Genomic DNA, 20,810 nt, shown 5'->3' on the forward strand with positions numbered 1-20,810 from the left:
ACACACACACACACACACACGCACGCAGATCCTCGTTACCGTGCTTGTAAAGGTCTCTGCTATTTCATTCAGCCTGTAAAAGTAGTTTTTGTGTGCGTCTGCGTGCGAGTGTGCGTGTAGCACACATGCACGTCCATCTGGCATAGCACAGGCCTCCTATCACATTTGCGAGCACAAAAGAATGATTTGATTTATTTGCTCTGCTGGGTAAATACAGTGCGACCATGTGATCTGCGCCATAACCAATAAGCGGCTGAGGAGAAGGTAAGGGCAGGAAAAAAATTACTACCATTTTAGGGGAGGATGGAAGCCACTATACTGACCCATCTAAGGTTTTACAGTCGCCTTTAAGTGTCTTTTTTATTGAAATAATAAAATAAACATGTCGCTAACAAATTATTATTCCATGATGGGGCTGCAGACTGAGGAGCCGTACGGTGCACATTTCCTCCCGGCAGGCTTGCAGGCGTCGACTGCCGGCTGCGCAAAGCCAACCCGCGGCGCGGAGGAGGAGGAGGGGACCCCCGGCTCCCACATTTCGGATTTTGCCCACTTCCCCAACAAGCAAAGCGGCTTGAATGGCTTCTCCCCGTGGACGAACCCCCCTTCTGCCTCGTCACCCTCGTCCCCGCCGATGCAGGCCGCCCCGGGCGCGTCCATCACGGGGCTTTTCCACCCGCACCACCTCCTCGGCCACCACCACCAACAGCCGCCGCCGCCGCCGCCGCACCTCCAGCCCCAGCAGTCCCCTTACTACGCCGAGCACCTCGCCCCAGCCACAGAGGGCCGCTTCGTCCGCTGCTGGGAGGGCCCCGGCCCCAATGCCGAGGGCAGCTTCGCCGCCTGCTTGCCCCAGGCACAGGGCTGCCCCTCCAACCCGAGCCCGAGGTTCGAGGCGGTGAAGTCCGACAGCTCGCCGCCTCGGTCGCGTGGCAGCCCCGGGGACTCCAGCTTTGCCAGCCCGGGAGAGGTGGTGCTCGAGCGGCTGGGGACGGCGGAGGAGCTCTGCCGAAAGCAGGAGCCCAAGAAGGAGAACGACGACGAGGACGAGGATGACACGAGGAAATGCCAACCGGTGCAGCCTGACCCAGGTAAAGGCACACGTCCAGAACCATATGCTCGAGTGAGTGGGCCCCAATAGTCTGTATGTGTGTGTGCAGGAATGTGGCCATATGTAAGGAAGTGTGTGTGAGAGGCTTTTATTGGCCTATAAACGTCCTCCGGGCCTCAACGACAATGTATAAAACTTTATTGTCCATTAAAATAATTAAAGCGACTTTTGCTGTTATTTAGCACGTTTGGCGCCATGCACGCCGCACAGGTGTGTTTATACGCTGCAGCTGCTGCTGCACTCGACGGACAATACATTAGGGACACCTGCACTATACCACAGCTGCATGCAGAATTGGACAAGTTGGAGTTTTTAATTGAGTTAAACTGCTGTGAGAGCTGTTACTTATCTTGTGATTACCTTATTTAACCACATGAGAGTGACAGAAAATTAGAAACAGCCCCTATACTGCACAATATACGAATAATAAAAGGCGTGATTTGTGTGTACCTATAATGAAGTGTCTCGTGAGGATATACATTACGTTTATAGGTACAGGAAATGTGTGGTAAATCAAATAATTAAATACAACATCCGCCGTGAACGATGGTACATTAACAATAAATTACATACTAAAAATAGTTTTGAGGGAGAAAAAAAAGAATGTCTGCTAAAACATCCCTATCCCCGAAAAAAAGTCTTACAAAAAAACGAGTAAAACGAGTGAAAATTTAAGTTGCATGATCAGTGAATAATACTACCAAAAATACACACACACAAAAAAAATCTGAATAAAAGAAAATGAGTGAGAATTTTCTATAATCTAGGTCATACGAGTATAAGGGGAAACTACAAGAGTCTGTTTGATGTCCTTTTTTTTAAGTATGGACATTGGTTAAACACATTGAAATCATGTTTTACCAACATGACTATTTAATTTTGTGCATTATTCAGGTTTTGATTATTTGATTTCAATGCTGGCAACCAATGTGCTCACTTAAACTATTTTTTTCCCAATATAAACAATAAAGTTACGATGAAAAATTCATTTGAGGCATTTACATCTAGTGTGTGAGTGTGTGTGAGTGCGTGTGTGTGTGTGTGTGTGTGTCAGTTATTCTGCTCAGTGAGGATTTTCCATCCTATTAAGACAATTTTAAACAATGAATTAATGCAATTTAGTTGTCATTTAGCTATTAACAATGTATATCTCAGTACTTCAACACCATCACTATCCTATATTCCAATGCATATAATGCTACTTTAAGTATGTGCATGCGAAAATAGTTTAGTTATTCAGTAATAAATAAATGAATAAATAAATACATGCATGAACTAGATGTTATATTGTTTATCATAGAGTATTGCAGTGCATGAAAAAATGTTTGAAACGAGTAAAAAGTAAGTCCGAATTTCCGGGTCATCTAAGTGCTTTATTTCAAAAGATGATTTTAAAAAAATGTGAATTTAAAATATGTATACATTATGATGGTGTTAAGTAAGCTGTGCAAAAAGTGTGAAAATTCAAGTTGGTCAGTGCGAGTTTTCTGTTATCATCCTGTAGTGCTCAATAAGTGTATAAATGAAAACTATGCTTAAGTAGATTCCATAAGCCATGATGCTTTAGTATTAAGTATGCCTGTGCATACAAGGTTGTAAAAAAGAGTGAAAGGTCAAGTCATTGAGTATTTTCTAGATCATCCCAATGTTGCATAAATGAATGGGTAAGAGTGACGACCAAAACAAACTGAATGAAAGCTGTTACAGAATCTATTATGACAATGCTATTCAAACAGATTGAAAAGCCAGACAGGCCAGGGTGAATTTTCCAGGTCATCTTGATGCTAAATTAGGAAAAAAAATCAAGAGGCTTTAAAAATAGCTGCAAGCGAGTGTGAAACACGAGCCTCATATATACTTGTTGCTCTGATGTGATCCTGGAGGTCCAACACCAGCCGTAATTTTTAACCCCAGCTTCTCAGAGAAGGGAGGCACATAAAACACACAGCTCGGGATATCTCGATTTTTTTTTTCTTAACAACCAAGGCCTGAGTGCTGCCAGAATCCGACTAGTTGGGATTTATAAGTGCATTTCTTACAAAACCTGACAAGATGTTTTGGATTGTGGAAGCAGGGAGGGTGAACGGGAACATAAAAAGAAATAGATAAAAACATAATTGTGGCCTGATCTCCAATGAGCCAGCGGGTCATAAAACCTCCTTCCGGGTATTGTTTTGGGAAGAACGTCATTTTAGGATTGTCAATGAATAGGATGGGATGGGATGGGATTGGGGAGGGGAGGGTGGAACACAAGTTCTCAAAATTCTTTGGGCGCCTGTCATCAAACCTCCATTTGCAAGCTGGAAAGATTTGTATTAACAATATTACACCCCAAACACATTGAATTTTTCGCCCTGTGCTTGTTGTAGCACTTATGTCTATTTACTAACAAACATTTTTACACTGTTACTCTTCATCAGTTTGCGCTATGAGACTCCTTCTGATGTACACACATTGCCACAAGAGGACAGTCTCATATTTACATGCATATTTAAATGAAGATAGTCACAACTGCTCAGTAAGTTGCAGTAATACTATATTAGTTGATTTTAACTATTGTTATGTTGTCGGAGGTATAAGATGACATTGATGCTAGATTCGGTAGCCTGTCCATCACATTTCACATTGCTTGTTAGCATTGAGAAAGTGTACTTCTGTAAATCAGTTGGTTTGGTTAAACAAGCAACAAGATTCTTCAAGATACATTAACATACATAAACATTACATAAATCTTTAATATATGGTCAGTTTTAAAGTAACTTCAATAAATATTGTGAAGCTCGTAAATTGGGTCATTCATAAATAAAGGTGTTTTTCCAATTAGTCTTGCTAAATATGCTCAAGTTGCTCTGAAAATGTGGCCGTCATTTTGTTCTGAATGTATCGCAGTAGGCCATACACTATTTAAAAATGGGTAGAACATTCTATGTAAAATATAGGTAAATATAAAAAAGGTGTAATTTCAGGTTTTTGTGGCATCATTTGCCTGTGTAGCTTGTCGGCCATTTTTGTGGAATGCATCATGGCAGACCTTTCCATTTTCATTATTGTTATGCTCATTACAATTATACTCAGGTCCATTTGCTAAAACACTTTTTGTAAGATTTCAACCCAGATTTTTATATTAATAAACCCAAAGTGCTTGGAGAACATGCTAATTTCTCAAATTTTTGTGTAAAAATTGGTGCACGCCAACCATTTATTCTGGACTGCGTGGTGGCAGGCCATGATCTATTTGTAAACTGATAGCATATTTTATGCCTAAAGTACTTCAAAATACTATAAAATTAGATTTTTAAGTATAAACATTACAAACTAAGTTAATCTATGTAGTAAACCTCTTTAACGCAAACTATATTTTTTACTTCGTCATCCTGTTGCAGGATACGCTTTGGCTTGGTCTTTTTGTGAATTCAGTAGTTTTTTGGTTTTGGTTTTGTTTTTTACACAAAAAAATACACTAAATGACATTTTTGAAGAGTTACCTTGAGACGAATGTTATGCAAATACCATTCCCTAACCGTTTAAAAATCATGGTTAAGTATTGCCGCACAGTATGTCAAAATTTTAGTGATACAGACACTCCCCAACTTACGAACGAGTTACGTTCCGAGCGATCGTTCGTAAGGTGAATTTGTTCGTAAGTTGCTACAGTGCTATATTTTGTATTATAATTTATGTTTAAAGAGAATACGTACAGTACTGTACTCTACGTATGTTAGAGAGAGAGAGCGAGAGACACACACAGTATGTACATGTACGTAATAAGATAAATAAAATTAAGTTTAACTTACTTTTGGAAGATGTACTCGATGCTTAAGGATTAGATGGAGGAGGAGGAGGAGGAAGAGGAGGATTTTATATCATGAGAGGTTCTTCGTCGTCGCTGGAATGGGCTTCAAAAGTTACTTCCTCCTCCGTAACTTCAATGTAGGAAGAAGTTGAGGGTCGCGGAGAAGAAGATGAGGGTTGATGAGTATCTTCCTTGGAGGATTTACTAGAAACTGGCCGAAAGAAGCGATCTAACTACGATTGCACAGTTTTCTTCTTTTTTCATCATAAATGATGCGGTAGCACTGTATGGCATCATTCAATTGATTTGCAACCTTTGTGCAACGTTCAATATTTGGGTCTTGCTGCTCGAAGAGTGCGATGGCTTTATCTATGAGCGACAGGCGTTTCTTCTTCTTCCTCCTCCTCGACACGTTACTGAGCCTCCAATGCTGGGTGAGCTCTCACAGCGCGAAGCGTCGGTATTAGCGGCGGAAAGAAGCACTATAGTACTCGGAAAAAGGTGCGCAATAAAAAATCTAACTTACAGCATCTCTTTCCGAACATTTTTTGACATGCGCGCATTCGCACAGACATGTTCGTATGTACCGTTGTTCGTAACTCGAATGTTCGTAAGTAGGGGAGCGTCTGTATATATATGTCAGGCATCACTTTTGTTTTGAGGTGAAGTTCATACTTTGACTATTTTATCTTCTTTTTCTCCACCCCGCCGCAGAGAACCCGTCGGCCAGCTGGATCCACGCCAAGTCCACCCGCAAGAAGCGTTGCCCCTACACCAAACACCAGACCCTGGAGCTGGAGAAGGAGTTCCTGTACAACATGTACCTGACCCGGGACCGGCGCTTGGAGGTGGCCAGACTCTTGAATCTGACCGAGCGTCAGGTGAAAATCTGGTTCCAGAACCGACGCATGAAGATGAAGAAGCTGATGATCAGGGAAAGGAGGAGTATCAATGAATAGGATGAGGGGATAAGGGTGTAACATAAGCTTGTGGACATCTTCTCGACAAACACAAACAAAAACAGACATTTTTGGAAGCTTCCCCTCGAACAACCAAGTGCAACCTGAATGGACGTCACGGGATTTTGAAGTAACAAAAACATTGCAAAGACGTCCACACTGTGACACACTTAATCACCATGTGAATGCATACGATATGTTTTGCTTCCCTCCCACTTGTCGGCATGTTCTTGTGAGAATTTAGTAGGATTTTGTACAAAAAAATTATTAAAGTAGTAGCAATGTGTAAATTTTTGGAGGGGTAATTTGAAAATGTGTATTAACGGATGTCTTGAAATTAATATACCCTAATTACTTTGAAATTGTGGTCAAATATTTCTGCGCATAATGTCACTTTTATGGAATGTTAGCGCTTAGCTTAACTTACACTTTTTGTACTAGATTCTTGCAACAATGTGCCCAAAGTTCTATGAAAAAAATAGCAAATAAAATTTCACATTTTTGTGTGAGAACCAATTTGAAAAGTATTGTTGTAAATGTAAGCTACCAAATTATGGCAGAGTGAGGATAAGCGGTTCAGATGAAAGTTATTTCAGCATTCTTTATGCAGAATTTCAGCGATATTTGTGGAAAGTGACGAAAACATCACAGACTAAAATGGCCCTGTTGGCATGTTGCAAGAATTTAGTAGCATTTTGTACCCCCAAAAAATGTGCTAACCACAGAATGTGGTGTACTCAGAAACTGTGCTGAGATTTGTAGACAATTTGTAGAAAATACCAGTGAAATTGTAGGGAATTACCTGCCATAAGTACTGAAACCATGGCAAAATATTGTCAAATATATGAGTCTGACTTTTAAGCAAATCCATAACAAAGTGAGACAATGACGCACTAAAATGTGCATTCTGTAACCAAAGGTCCAAGTCTTTATTTTTTTTATTTATTTTTTTATTCTCTGTCAGCATGTTCTTGTGAGAATTTAGTTGGATTTTGTACCCCAAAAAAATGCTATTTTATTGAGTGGAGTAGCGATGTACATAATTTCCGTGGTTAACTTTGTGTATTATTTATTACTAAATTATCTTCAGAATGGTAGTGAATTATCTTTGTAAAATGTAATGTAAAATGCTTTACAATTTGTAGAAGACCCGTAAATGTTCTGGAAAAGTACCGGTAATAATTTAGTATCAAACTTAAATTTTTTGGTGGGGTAACCGAAAAATGAAAATAACTGAACTACTTAGAAATAGTGGTAAAATATTGTCATAAAATATTCCCAGTCAACACATTGGCCATTTATGCAGATTTTGGATGATTTTGCCATTTTTGTTGAGCGAAATTGCAATGGTTAGCTGCTTTCCATTTACTAACAAACTTTTTGTAAGATTTCCAATGAAATTCTTGTGCAAATACAAAAAACAATTTATAAATTGCAAATTTGGAAATTAGCAAAAATAAGTCAGATCGAGTCCGGGCTTCGGCCTTCCTGGGTGGAGTTTGCATGTTCTCCCCGTGCTTGTGTGGGTTTTCTCCGGGTACTCCGGTTTCCTCCCACATTCCAAAAACATGCATGGCAGGCTAATTGAACACTCCAAATTGTCCATAGGTGTGATTGTGAGTATGGTTGTTCGTCTCTGTGTGCCCTGCGATTGGCTGGAAACCAGTTCAGGGTGTACCCCGCCTACTGCCCGAAGCCAGCTGGGATAGGCTCCAGCGCCCCCCGTGACCCTTGTGAGGAAAAAGCGGTTAAGAAAATGGATGGATGGATGGAAGTCCAAAGTTCTCAGAAAATTGCGGAAAATTTCTGTATTCTGGTGAGATTTGTAATTTACCACCTAGCATGTCGGCTATTTTTGTGGAAAACCATTTTCATTAGTTAGCTCATTACAGTAGCACAAACTTTTTGTACACGTTCCAACTAAATTATTTTGATGTGTTGCCAAAGTTTTGTGATGCGTTATAACAACTTTACAAAACGTCTTATGGCGACAATATGCACAAAGTGTTCTGAAAATCTGGCAAAATTTGAACGTTTTGTGGCAAAATGTCAGACATTTTTTGTGGAATGTATCTGGTTTTATGCGCATTAAGTAATTCTCATGTCCATTTATAAATGGTGTTCAATTTTTTTGTACGATTTACAAATAAACGTGTAGTTATATATAATAGGAAATGCACCCAAAGTGCATAAAAATTCGGAGGGGTGGGGGGATGATTTGCACATATTGCTGGAAAAAAATATTCCTTACATAATTTAGTGGTTACCTTTTTGTCAGATTTATGAATACATTCTGAAATTAAATCTTGTACGTAAGTGATACATTGTAATTAGGAGATGTGAGGAAATATGATTTCAAGTTATGATAAAACATTAGAATTCTGGTGCAGCATGTCAGCCAAATTTATGGAATGTATTTTGCTATTTTTTTGCAGGAAGGAGAGGTTCGGGGGGGAAAAAAATCTCATGTCCTACTAAATTTTCATCATGACATGCAAACACCCATGTTTTTTTTATGTCAAGTATTGTAATCAGTAGAAAACTGAATGTAAAATGTTAGGAAATGATAGAGCACCATGTTGGACATCATTGCTTCTTGCACAAAATACTCGTCTAGGGTTTCAATTTTCATACAATTTCCTACTAAAATTCCCATTATGACATGTCACCCCCCAGTGATTTTGTAGAATTGTATTTAGTAGAAAACTTTGATGTGTTATATAAAATGTTAGCAAATAACAATTCAATCGTGTTTACACAGGCATAGTGACGCTCGTGTAACTCATCTCTGACATTTTCGTATAATTTTCTACTAAATTGCCCTCCGACGCGCCCTACGAATGATCTCATGACTTGTCATGACCTGACATGTACAGTAAAGATGATTTATGTAAACATATAAAACCTCGCAGAAGGAGCAACCAAAACACACTTAGACCTCACAAAAACAAGCCTGAAAAGATGCAAAATTGTGTCAAATTGAAATGGTGGCTTATTAAATTGTGAAATCTGTAAATATTGACCATTTTAAGTTAAATTAGATGACATTTGCATCGGTGGTAACTTTTTGGTTTAGAGATCAGAAAGCACATTGTTTCCATTTGCGTATCATTTATTCCTAAAAATGTTGCTTCAGCAGCCATCTTTGTTTTCATTGTCTGTTAAACTCTGCATTTAATATGACAAATAGTTATTACGAGGGACAGTAGCATCACTTTTAATATGCCGCTTTTCGACAACATGAGTTTTACCATAAGTGACTGGCAGTCAAGCGACATGCGTACATAATGAGTCAGCAGTTAGCATGTGACTCTAGCATATATAACGAGGCAACGTTTTTGTGTTTGTCATGCTAGCTAACCGCTGCTGTGTTGTTTTTGTAAACACGAAAGGTACAATTTTTTAAACGTGCCCAAAAAGACACAATTCAATCAGACGTCGACACAAATGCAAATAGGCAACCGAGATGGAAACCACTTCACTGCGTTTGATTAGCATTAGCATGCAGCGTCAGTTGCCGTGTTGTTTTTGTAAACACAAACGGTGCGATTTTATAAATGAGGCCAAACAGATGTAATTTAATAGGACATCGACACAAATGTGAAGAGGCAACCGAGACGGAAAAGCACCTCACTGCGTTAAGTTGGCATTAGCTTTGTGGCAGAGAGCTGGTGTTTTCCCAGCTAACTGCACATTAGCAAGTAGACTAAATGTTTAAAATAAATTACATGAAACTTTAATCCTTAGTTGTTTACAGGTTAGAGGTCTAAAGATAGGATACAACCTTGACTGGTCGTCAGCCAATCGCAGGGTGTATATATATACGTAAATAGACAAACGACCATTCACATGCACATTTCATTTTTCCTAGCTGGTTTTACCTCTCACAAACACAATGAATACATGTTAAAGTCAACCGAAGATACACTTGTTGACTTTAACATGTATTCATTGTGTTTGTGAGAGAAGCTACACACAGGAGATGCAGAACACACCCTGGACTGTTCGCCAGCCTATCACAGGTCACAATTTGACATTTGAGTCTGCAGTGATCCAGAGGCAGGAACTGTGAGGTAGATGTGCTAACCACTAGCTAACCATGCTAGCCTAAACAAAATGATATCAAATGTTATTGCTTAGTTGTTGTGTTGACATTGTTACTATTATTTATTATAAAATCTACAAAAGAACAAATTTTTTGCACCACTGACTGTGTCTTTGCTTAAGGCCAAACCACAAGCAAACCAAAGCGTTATTGACAAGCAAACTGTTTGTTTTGAAGCAAGCGCTTGCGGTTGCACAGTTTCCAATGAGCGAAGGTTTTCCGCCCTCTGACAGTGAAAAAGTTGTGACTATTCAATCAAAAGTGTTTTTTTTTAATGAACTGCATGTCTAATCCAACAGGCTTACACGTTGTTGTCGTCATTGCATATTTGTTGTTATTCGCACATGAGCGTGCGCACACACTGTGGTTGCTAAGTGTCAGCTCACGCAACAACACAAATTTTGAATGTTGCTCCTTCTTTTTTTTTCTACTTTTGGACACACAACTCAATACCACCGACAGTGTATGAGTGTTCGGGGGAATGTCCGCCACACAACTGGAGCCCAGATGTCATGTATGCCCCCCTACCCACACACACACACACACACACACTTTCTTTTACTAAATAAAAGGTGCATTACAACCTCAATAGTGCATACGCATTATTAGTCTTTTTTTTCTACGATTCAAGGAATTCTGTTTGCTATTACACTATAATTTCATGGGTGCCCTTCGAAAGTCTTACCAATCCCCTCTCGGATACACGCCCCTGAATAACTTTTTCCCCAATATCTGCAAAATCAAAGAATACAGTACAGGACTCCAATCATCACTTTATATCAGTTGTTATGTTGGTTTTCTTCTTTTTATTATTAACAGTGCATAACTTCTTTTACACTTGCATGACAATTAGGATGAAGATAAGAGATGACGGTCAATAAATTTAAGACTGACTTATGTAATGTTATTGTATTTTACTATTAACGTGGTTGACTTATTTTCAAACTTGGATGAAATATGTAAAAAAAGACAATAAAAATGACAATTGTGTTAAAAATGAAAAATGCAAAAAAAAAAAGCCAAGTTATGTAAAATAAATTAGAATTGTTGGACAAAATAATAATAATAATAATAATAATAAATAAATAAATAACGTTTTTTTATTACAATGTTGAAAATGACAAAAAAGCAACGTTAAAATGAAAAATAATATAATAAAGATATTTTTAAAGTGTTAAAAATAATTACTAACATTCAAAACATGTTTAGTGTTTTTGTTTTGACTTTCTTCGTTTTGTAATGTCAAGTTACTATTTTTTATGCATTTAGTGACCTTTTCATTGCACCTTAAATTATTTATTTATTTATTTATTCTCTACTTTTAGTCAAAGACCGTTCTGTAGTAACTTAAAATGAATGCATTGTTTTTTTTTTTATGCTGGGGGGTAGACTAATGCAAAATGATCAGTTTCTGTGTCCTATGTGTATGGGGGAGGGGGGATCTGACAAAATATTCCCAAATTTCAAATATTGTCATTTAGAATAAATATTTTCAGAAATGGAGAAAAAGAAAAAAATCTAATTATAGGTCCAGCGTGTGGTTGTTTTGTCTCTTCATTTGCTTTTCCAGAGCTGTACTACAGTATATATGCAGTGAGTGTGTTCTAGTGAATATTTATATTTATCTATGCATGCAATTTTTTCCCTTTGCTTGTTTTGTCAAAATATGTGCAGTATCCTCCAAGCTCTTCACTGCACGCCTCCCGTTTATGGCCGCCATATAAAGTGCATCCTCCTGCAGGGTCATAAAGCAACAGCATGCATTTGGAGAATAAACGTGACTTACCCAACCCCCCCCCCCCCCCCCCCCCACCAGCCATCCTAAACACACACACATAGAAAAGACATGTATTTTTCTTTTTTTAAAAAGAGGGAGAGCGACACACAGAGAGAAGAAGAAGCCATAAAGCAATTAAGGCCAGACAGTCTCGGTGACTATATGGTTTTATTGGACATCCTTTTCCTGCCTCGACTGCGTCTTGAAATGTTAAAGTCATTGTCTGAGGTGGGGGGGAGCCGACGGCCTCGAACCTTGGTTCAAAAGCGCCGCACCACAAAAGCGAAAAGAAAAAGAAACAAAGAACTAAAGCATTTGGTGTTTGTTTGCTCGTCAATTAAATGAAACAAGAGAATACGAATTTTAGACACCAAAAAAATACTATAGTGACTCGCCGACATATCACTTCGACATTTTGAAATTGCACTGCTATTTGAAGACGTTCTTAATTGGACGTCCAATTTGCGTAACCTTGATTGTTTGATTTTGTTTGACGATTTTTTTGTTTAGGTATTTTCCTGCATTACATTTTTTACTTGCATGTGGAGACAATCTTGCTTTTTTTCATGTGACCTCTTAAATGCACATTTAGTTGTTTGTTTGTTTTTTCTACATTGTTTTGTTGTTGCAAGTGTAATTTGTCATTTTAAATATGTATATGATTTCAATATATGAGCATTTATTTGCACAATTAAGTTTTCTCTTTACCTCTACTGTATATTTTATGTAGCATATGCATATACTTATTTTTTTTATTTACCTATATGCGACTTTGTATTTTATGCACATTTAATTTGTTTGTTTGTTTGCTTGTTTTTTGTTTTGTGTTTTGTTTTTTGCATTTTTTTTAAATCGCAACTCTTGACATTTACATTTTTTAACGTAATATTTGATTGTGTATTTTTTTGTGTCATTATTTTCGAATGTATTATTTCTTATTTTACTAGAATGAATATAAGAAAACTTTAATAACCACGTTAGCAAAAGCAATATATAGCTAAAATGACATGTTTCTTTATTTATTTTTGTTGCGACAGAAAACCAGCCATAATGTTACTGTTTTAAAGGAATAATAATAAAAACAACAACAATAATAATAATAATAATAATGATGATGATGATGATGATGATGATTCAAAATACGGGATACATGCAGTCGCCTCTGCAAGTAAGATTGTGCTCCTTTCTTAACTGCTAAAAATGGGTGCATTTAAAACCTGAAATGAAAATCAAAGGTGCAAAAGTAGTCTCTTTCACCTTTTACTTAAATCAGAAGGATGAATTACATTTTAGAGGATCTCGTAAAAGGGAACACACACACACACACACACACGCACACAATCGGAGTGTGCATTAATAGCAAGGCAGCACGGGAGCAGTTAAAGTGGTGCAGAAATGAAATAGAAAGTATGTAACGTTCAAGTTATTGCTGGTATAATAAAAAGTTGCCCCTGGTTCTACTTTGTGCTATCAGTCACGCACTAAACGAGTTATTATGTAACGATACGCCCTAATATATTACGGTTATTTCGTCTTCTTTTTTCAATGTGAAGGGGAAAAGGGATACTTTTAAAAATTGAATTCCCATGTTAGGTTCCCACATAACCACAAAGACAAATAAGATGTTAAATTGCGTTTAACACTCAGTAGAAATTAGGCTTTTGTAGTTGCATACTATTTTCGCTAGGTGGTGTTATTGTCTTTCATGAGCGATACAAGGTTGCGTGAGGTCACAAATGAAAGTGCAAAATAACACGTCATATATCGTCATTATTCTTTTTTTTTTTTTTTTTACTGTTATAAACCTGAACTTATTTCCAGACTTGTTGTTTATCATTTGTTTTATTTTGCTGTTTTTATTCATTATTATTTTGGTAAATCAATATCTAATAATAATAATAATAATAATAATATACCATTCACTGTTTAAGATGGATACCTCATATTTGATAACTAGCTACATGGGTAAGACAGCTCGATAATAGCTAGTTGATGGATGGATGAAGGATGGATAGTGATGTTGAACATAACCTTCGAGTGTTGTTTCATTATTTGTAAAATACAGAAATAAATTTGTCATAATTGGAATTTTCCATAACTTGACACTGATTTTTATTTATTTATTTTTGTTTATACTTCAAGTGTTTGAAATCTTAATGAGATTGCATAATATGTAGAAAATATTCGGCCATCGTATCATCTAATGTTGGAATGCTTATTTCAGCTAAGTGGGACCTAAATTGAATGTTTTTGCAGATGAAAGAAAATCTCACAAGACTGCAGCTCAGTAAGCATCAAATATCAACAACAGTTATTTGTGATTTGCCCAATAGCGATCTTTAAAAAATTATTAATTAATTAATTAATTAATGTATTTTTTGTTATTTGTATTTTTTTTTTTGTGTGTGTGTGTGTGTGTGTGTTGGGGGGGGGGAGGTATATTATTTTGTTTAAAATCTCACCTATTGACTGATTTTCTACCCTGACCGCAGCAATGCCTACTGTAAAAAAATATATAGTTTTTAACATTGCTTTGGGGCCATCTTGGAGGAACATAAGCCCTGCAGACCCGCATTTTTTTCTGCTGGGCTTTTTTTTTTTTTTACTGATTTAGACTCTTTTTCCCACATAAGAACAACATTAAAAAATATTTTGGGGTTATCTTGTGTTTTCAATTGTTATAGTGGACACCAGAACAGTATGGCTGTAACGTGTTGTAAATTTACCAAGCTTATATGTAACATTTTTTAACATGAGCATCATGCAAATCAACTTTCCATTGTGATTGGCTAGCTAGGATCCAATGATGAACTAGAAGTGTTGACATCATCCAAATTATGGGGTTTTATTGGTTTAGACATGCAAATGTGTCATGTCCGCTGCAATCGTCTAGGTCCAATGATTTAGCCAGGTCATAGCTTTATCTAATAGAAAAAAGTGCTTTGCCACCACCTTGTGACATCTCACGGCAATTACAAACATCAGTGGGTGATGGTCTGCTACAAGTAGAAGCTTTCCTTATTTGCTCTAAAGCACTGATTAAGCATTTATTATTGTAAGATAAACAAAATCAATTTTAAAAATATTGACAGTTTTACAATGTTATATATCGTCAATTATGATAAGGATAATCTTGACCCTTGTGTGCAACAGGAGGTCAGTGTTAAAATAATCTGTAAACACACACACATATGTATTTGTTGTGTTTATTTAAAGATATGTCTGTGAGTGGGGAGGTGGCCTGTATGTGAAATGTTTTTAGGTTGTTGATGCTCTGCCGTCTTACTGCGTGTTGTATTTCTGCGGCGGCTGGAAGCAGGCCCACCAAACACCGAGCACTTAACAATACAGCATGAACTGTTAACGAAATAAATTAATAATAAACCTTTCTTCATTCACACATATAATCCAGTTGGAGAAGAGATTTAAATAACATGCAACGGGGAATTTTATACTTTTATTTGAAATAAATAATATAAATAACGCCCAATTTCCCATAAACGTAAGGTGAAAGTGAGACTAATCCTCCTGAAAATGTCGACGTGGCCTATTGAAAGCGAAAGTTTGTATGTCAAAATAACATTTTAATTAATGTATTTCGTTTCAGGCTACATTTAAAAGTTATCAAAAAATATTTGATATTTAGTAGCACACACTTTGCAACTACGACGGAATCAATATTCAAGGCATAATAGTTTATAGAGCGATATAAAAACTTCATGTTTTTTGGTGCTTTTTTTGTATTTGTTTTTGCCATGCACTTATTGAACTCCTTGAGGCTCAAATAACTATGTTTTGGGTAGTACAAAGAAGAAAAAAGCAATAAACAGAGACACACGTGGGCGCGCGCGCACACACACACACACACACACACACACACACAGACACAAGATGAGTGTACTATGTCATAAAAACGCAAGCAGTAACCATAGCAACGTGCTAAATAACTAAAGCGAAGGTGCAGAGTAAAAAACATTAAATAAATAAATTGCACGTCGACTGTCAATTCTAGCCACAATGTTATTATTGTTGTTGATGTTGTTGTGGTTGTTGTTGTTTGTAAATATTGCATGAATTAAGTCGGTACATCGATTTTGAAGTATATATATATATATATATATATATATATATATATATATATATACATATAGTCAACAACACAAATTATGGTATAATAAAATCACGCCACAACACGTGTTTACCACATTATTCTCCATGTTCTTATTATTTATTAAAATACCACCTGACACTGCACTGCGTATTTCCCTTTGCAGTGGACCTCTGCATGAACACCACCGCTGAATACTAATAGATACATACTCAGAAATACTAGAAGCTATGTGGAAGACAGGAAATAAATAGCACAAAATAAACACTACACGCACACACAAAGTGAGGCCAAATGAAGTGCAACATTGTCATTAATTGTTTGGCACCTTTTTCTTAACAGGTCACAGTGATGTGTTTATAAATACATGACAAATAAAATTTAAGTTTGTTGCTAAAAAACGTCGTTTTCTTTTAATTAGATGGCAAATGCGCTATATTGTAATGATCGCTAAACGATCATGGGCTTCTCAACATATTTTAAGTTTTAATCATAGTTTAGGATAAATTTATATATTTTTTTGTCTGTTTTTAGTAACAAAATCATATAAAACCATATAATGATTCATTACTGTCGTCAAGTTTGTCTCATAATTTTTTAAGGCTGCCTTTTGTTGTCTTTCAGTGGTTGCATGAATCACTTTTCTAGAACAGTAAAAACATAAATAAATATGTGCTAACCAACGATTAAAGAATACATTTTAAAAAAATTACTATTTAAAAAATCCATAAGCAAAACATAACAAAGAATACAAGAAATAGGCGTATTGAAATCGCATTAAAAATAAATACAATTTAAAAAAAATGTTTTTTAAATCGACGTATATAGCGAAATCAAACAAATATCCATGTGGTAAATAATAATAATAATAATAATAATAATAATAATAATAATAATAATAATAATAATAATAATAATAATAATAATAGTATACTTTGAATTTATTTTAAAGGTTGTCTTATTTTTGATCACCTAAATAATAATAATAAAAACTACTACAACAAAACTGCTGTTTTATAGAGAAACATTGAAATTAGAGAAACTCATGCTAATCCACATATTTAGCGAATAATAAGGCACATTATGACGTTCCGAATGACATACCCCCCACCCTCCGACTTTCTAAGATGGATCCTCGTCGCTTCCTCGCAAGTGCAGTTGCCACAAATCACAGCCCAAAAATTCCCCTCACGCCTTTTGCCGCCGCTGTCTTTTATTTATTTATTTATTTTTTTACGATCGCGCGCCGGCCGCCATTGGCCACTTCTGCTCACGTGACCGCTCACGTCCCCCACTCTTGCTTGAGTTCCTTCCCGCCGCCGCGTGTGTAGACGCGCCGCCGCCTCGTCGCACGCACTGTAAAGACTGCTCTCTTGTCACACCCACACACACCCTCACTTACTTTCCGCGTTTTTTTCCCCCGTGTATTTCTGCACATTTCATTTGATTCTTAACTTATATTTTGACACTCAATTACGTCATACGTCGTGCAAATTGCTGCAAGCTGAAATCGTCTGTTTTTTGTTTTAGGATGCTGACGTGCAACATGCGGGATGATCACATCAGTAGGTAGGCTACTCTTGCAATATTTTCATGATAAATATCATGTTACTATTTGAAAGCTCTGTATGATAAACGTTAAATCTTTACTAAATCATTTCTCAGAGCTCGAAGCGACTTGGACGTGCATTTATTTATTTTAATTTACTTTGTGTGCATATTTGACGACCATAAACGGACATGTAAGAATGAATTGTAAAATATGGTGACGTCAAGATGAGGAGGGGCAAAGAGTTGCAACGAAGTTTCAGTGCTGACTTTTGTCTTGACATTTTCTGACACATGCCGATGATTGCAATGTGGAAGTGGGATGACATCATCCCATAAGGTGACGTCATCAGTGCATGGTGAAAAGCACGAGGGAGAATCATGGGGTGGCAATAATGACAGCAAATGTAAAAATAATAATTGTAATGCGAATTTATATTTAATTTATAAACTACATGCAATTGTTCTCACTCATAGCCAAATGGATCACCCCAACCCCCCTTTATTTCCTCTATGTGTGTTTTGTTGTGTTTTACGAGGGCCATTTGGGAGTCTCACACACAACCACAGGGACACAAAGAATAGCTGTATTTTATGCCCCCCCCCCCCCTTTCCAATTGTACACTTCCTATAGTTGGGGGGTGGGGGGGTAGTGTGTGGGGGGGGGGGGCTGATAGAGGAGAAACAAAGACAGTATTTCACTGGAGATGCTCACTGGAGCTCAGCTGGCACTGGCAGTATTTACAACCTACTGCAATGCGGCAGAGGATCCTTGTGCGTGAGTGTGAGAGGGTATGTTTGTGTGAGTGCAACAAAAGGGACAAAAGGGTGACAGTGACGCCACACAAACCTTGAAAATTTACACCATGGAGACAGAAAGATGGACAGTTGTGTGGTGCTGCTGATTGTGGCTTTGTTCTTTGTGCGTGTATGTGTGTGTATAGAATGACAAAAACGATGACGTCAACCGAGAAGAAGGTGAAGAAGAAGAGCAGCTGCGAATTTGTCACGTAAGATCCAAAGTCTCACTGCTTTCTTATGTGTCTCCTACATATGCACATGTGCGGGGGGAAAAAGATCACAACTTTTACATGAGAAGCAACATGACTTTCAGCTCAAGTGGGTCACGTAGAAACATTTCGAAACACCTCGGAAGTAATTTATGAGCCACAAGATGGTCCAAAAATGACACACACAAAAGTGCATTAAAAAGTAATCATGGTCAATTTTGATGGGGATAGAGATTATTCATGTAAAAAATAAGAATGCAAAGGAATGGTGCACCACTGCAGTTTTGAAAATGGGCGTTGCCTCTGCAGTGATGCCAATATATAATTATATAATATTCATTTTGTGCATTGTTGGATATTAATATGATTTGGTATGTTGGTATTAAGTAACGTTTTGTGTAATATTGTTTTTTGTAACATTTTGGTGCATATGTGTGACACAGTGTAGTCCTGCACCAAAACAAATGATTGCACAACCACAATAATAAACATTTTGTTAAATTAATGCTTATTCTCTTTGTGAAGGATTAATTTGAGATTTTGTATTGATCATTAACACTGCAATGTTCCCAGTTAATTATAAATATGTTACTCCTCGATATTTAAAAAATAAAATCATTTTGTAAGAAAAATTGTTGAATGTTTAAAAAAGTATATCATCGCAGCACTGCAGAGATGTAGGCAACGCCCATTTTCTCCAACAGCAGTATGCTGCTGCTGCTTTTGTCCACTAGAGGGCGATACAAGACAAAGAATAAAATAGTGCTCACTGAGCACTGCAGACAGGACGACATTTTTAATATAGTCAATGTCTTAAATTCTACTTGAATTATTTTTAATGATACGCAACTATGCGTCATGTTTGCAGCATTTATGTCATGTTATACTACACGAGGATTCAAGATTCAAGTAAAGACCACAAAATGACAATATTTAAACTCAACATTCAGATCTTGTTGGATTTTAATAAGTGAAAATAATGACATTGTCCCATGGCGAACTACTACAATGGCCTTCACATATCTAATTTTATTATATCGCAGGATGAAATCACTTTGCTGCGAGTATATGTAATCTCCTGCGACCTTGAATGTACTACCAGAACGCAGGGTGAGTCTAAATTCGTAAACTTTAATATTACAGATGTCCTAAATCAGGAAGTTTGTTTTTTAAATTTCACAATATCGATTTAGAATGTTAGCTTCGCATTCATGAGATCTTTAATGACGATAAATTATGCGTTATTTAAATAATTTTGCGCAATTTAAAGAAGGAAGCAATACACACAGCACAATTATGCGAGCAACCTTGAACACACCTCCACCAGGGTGCGTCGTACGCAAGGGAAATTGCGTTAACTTTTGACATTACCTGACGTCATAAATCAGGAAATCGGGTGAAACATTCAACATCAAAATTGGATTTTAATTAGAGGCGGACGAAAAAGGATAATCATAAATTTAGCGGCAAGTGTTTTGAGGGCATTCTTGACAGACAGACGCATGGTACGTTCATATCAATGGGAAAATTGAGCTTTAACATGACATATATCATAAATCAGAAGCGCGGTTCGGTACTGGACAAACTATAATATTTAAATATTGTGTGCAGGATTAAGGAGGTATAATAAATTAGACATTTGTAGTAGGCCTAAAATCAAAGTAACTTTGGTCTGAGGTGATTCTTGTGTTGTTTCGTTTGGCAACACACACACGCGCACGCACACACGCACCCACGTCCACTCACCCACCCACACAAACACACACAAAAACACACGCACACACACACAGTCTATTTTCATCGTGCCAATTTATCCTATAGCTAGCGTGAACACAACTTTACCAAGGTGCGTTCCAAACAGTGGGAAAATAGCTTATTGCTTTCATATTTCAGATGTTATAAATCACGAAATGTGGTTTAAAAAAATAGACACACATTTTAAGCATTGCATTTAAATCAGATGTGCATGAATGAGGACGCAAGTTATAACTACATAAGATAGTGAAATTTATAAGTTTTGACGAAGACCGTTCTTTGATGGTATTTCAGCATTTGCGTTGACACACACACACGCGCTAGCGCGCGCACGCACGCACTCATTTGTGTGTTTTCTCAACGCCTACTTTATGGCTTTGTTGCTCTCCTTATACGGAAATCAAAGCAGGAAACAAATGTTCCAGCATTCCAGGGGCATCCGGAAAAGTGCAAAATGAGTCGTTTGGGTTTGTTTGGACAGGGATCAGTAGACGTCTGAGGGCGCGCGCGCACACACACACACGGCCAACATTTACGCGCACGTTTACTGACGTACAGAGCTTAGTTATTAATTTTAAATTTACTTTAAAATGCACAATTATTAACAAATAAAGAGATACAAAAGTTTTTTCCCCCGTTATTTT

At 37.2% G+C, this 20,810-nt stretch overlaps 1 protein-coding gene across 1 annotated transcript; it reads left to right on the top strand.

The window, feature by feature from the left end:
- The first annotated feature begins 382 nt into the window (after nucleotides 1-382).
- LOC144061717 (homeobox protein Hox-D9b-like) lies at nucleotides 383-5,863 on the top strand. Its single transcript, XM_077582439.1, has 2 exons — nucleotides 383-1,091; nucleotides 5,619-5,863. Exons 1-2 carry the CDS (start codon nucleotides 383-385, stop codon nucleotides 5,861-5,863), a joined length of 954 nt encoding a protein of 317 aa, XP_077438565.1.
- Nucleotides 5,864-20,810: the final 14,947 nt, after the last annotated feature.

This window comes from Vanacampus margaritifer, chromosome 12 (genome assembly GCF_051991255.1).
Source record: "Vanacampus margaritifer isolate UIUO_Vmar chromosome 12, RoL_Vmar_1.0, whole genome shotgun sequence".
In the NCBI taxonomy this organism is placed as follows: domain Eukaryota; kingdom Metazoa; phylum Chordata; class Actinopteri; order Syngnathiformes; family Syngnathidae; genus Vanacampus; species Vanacampus margaritifer.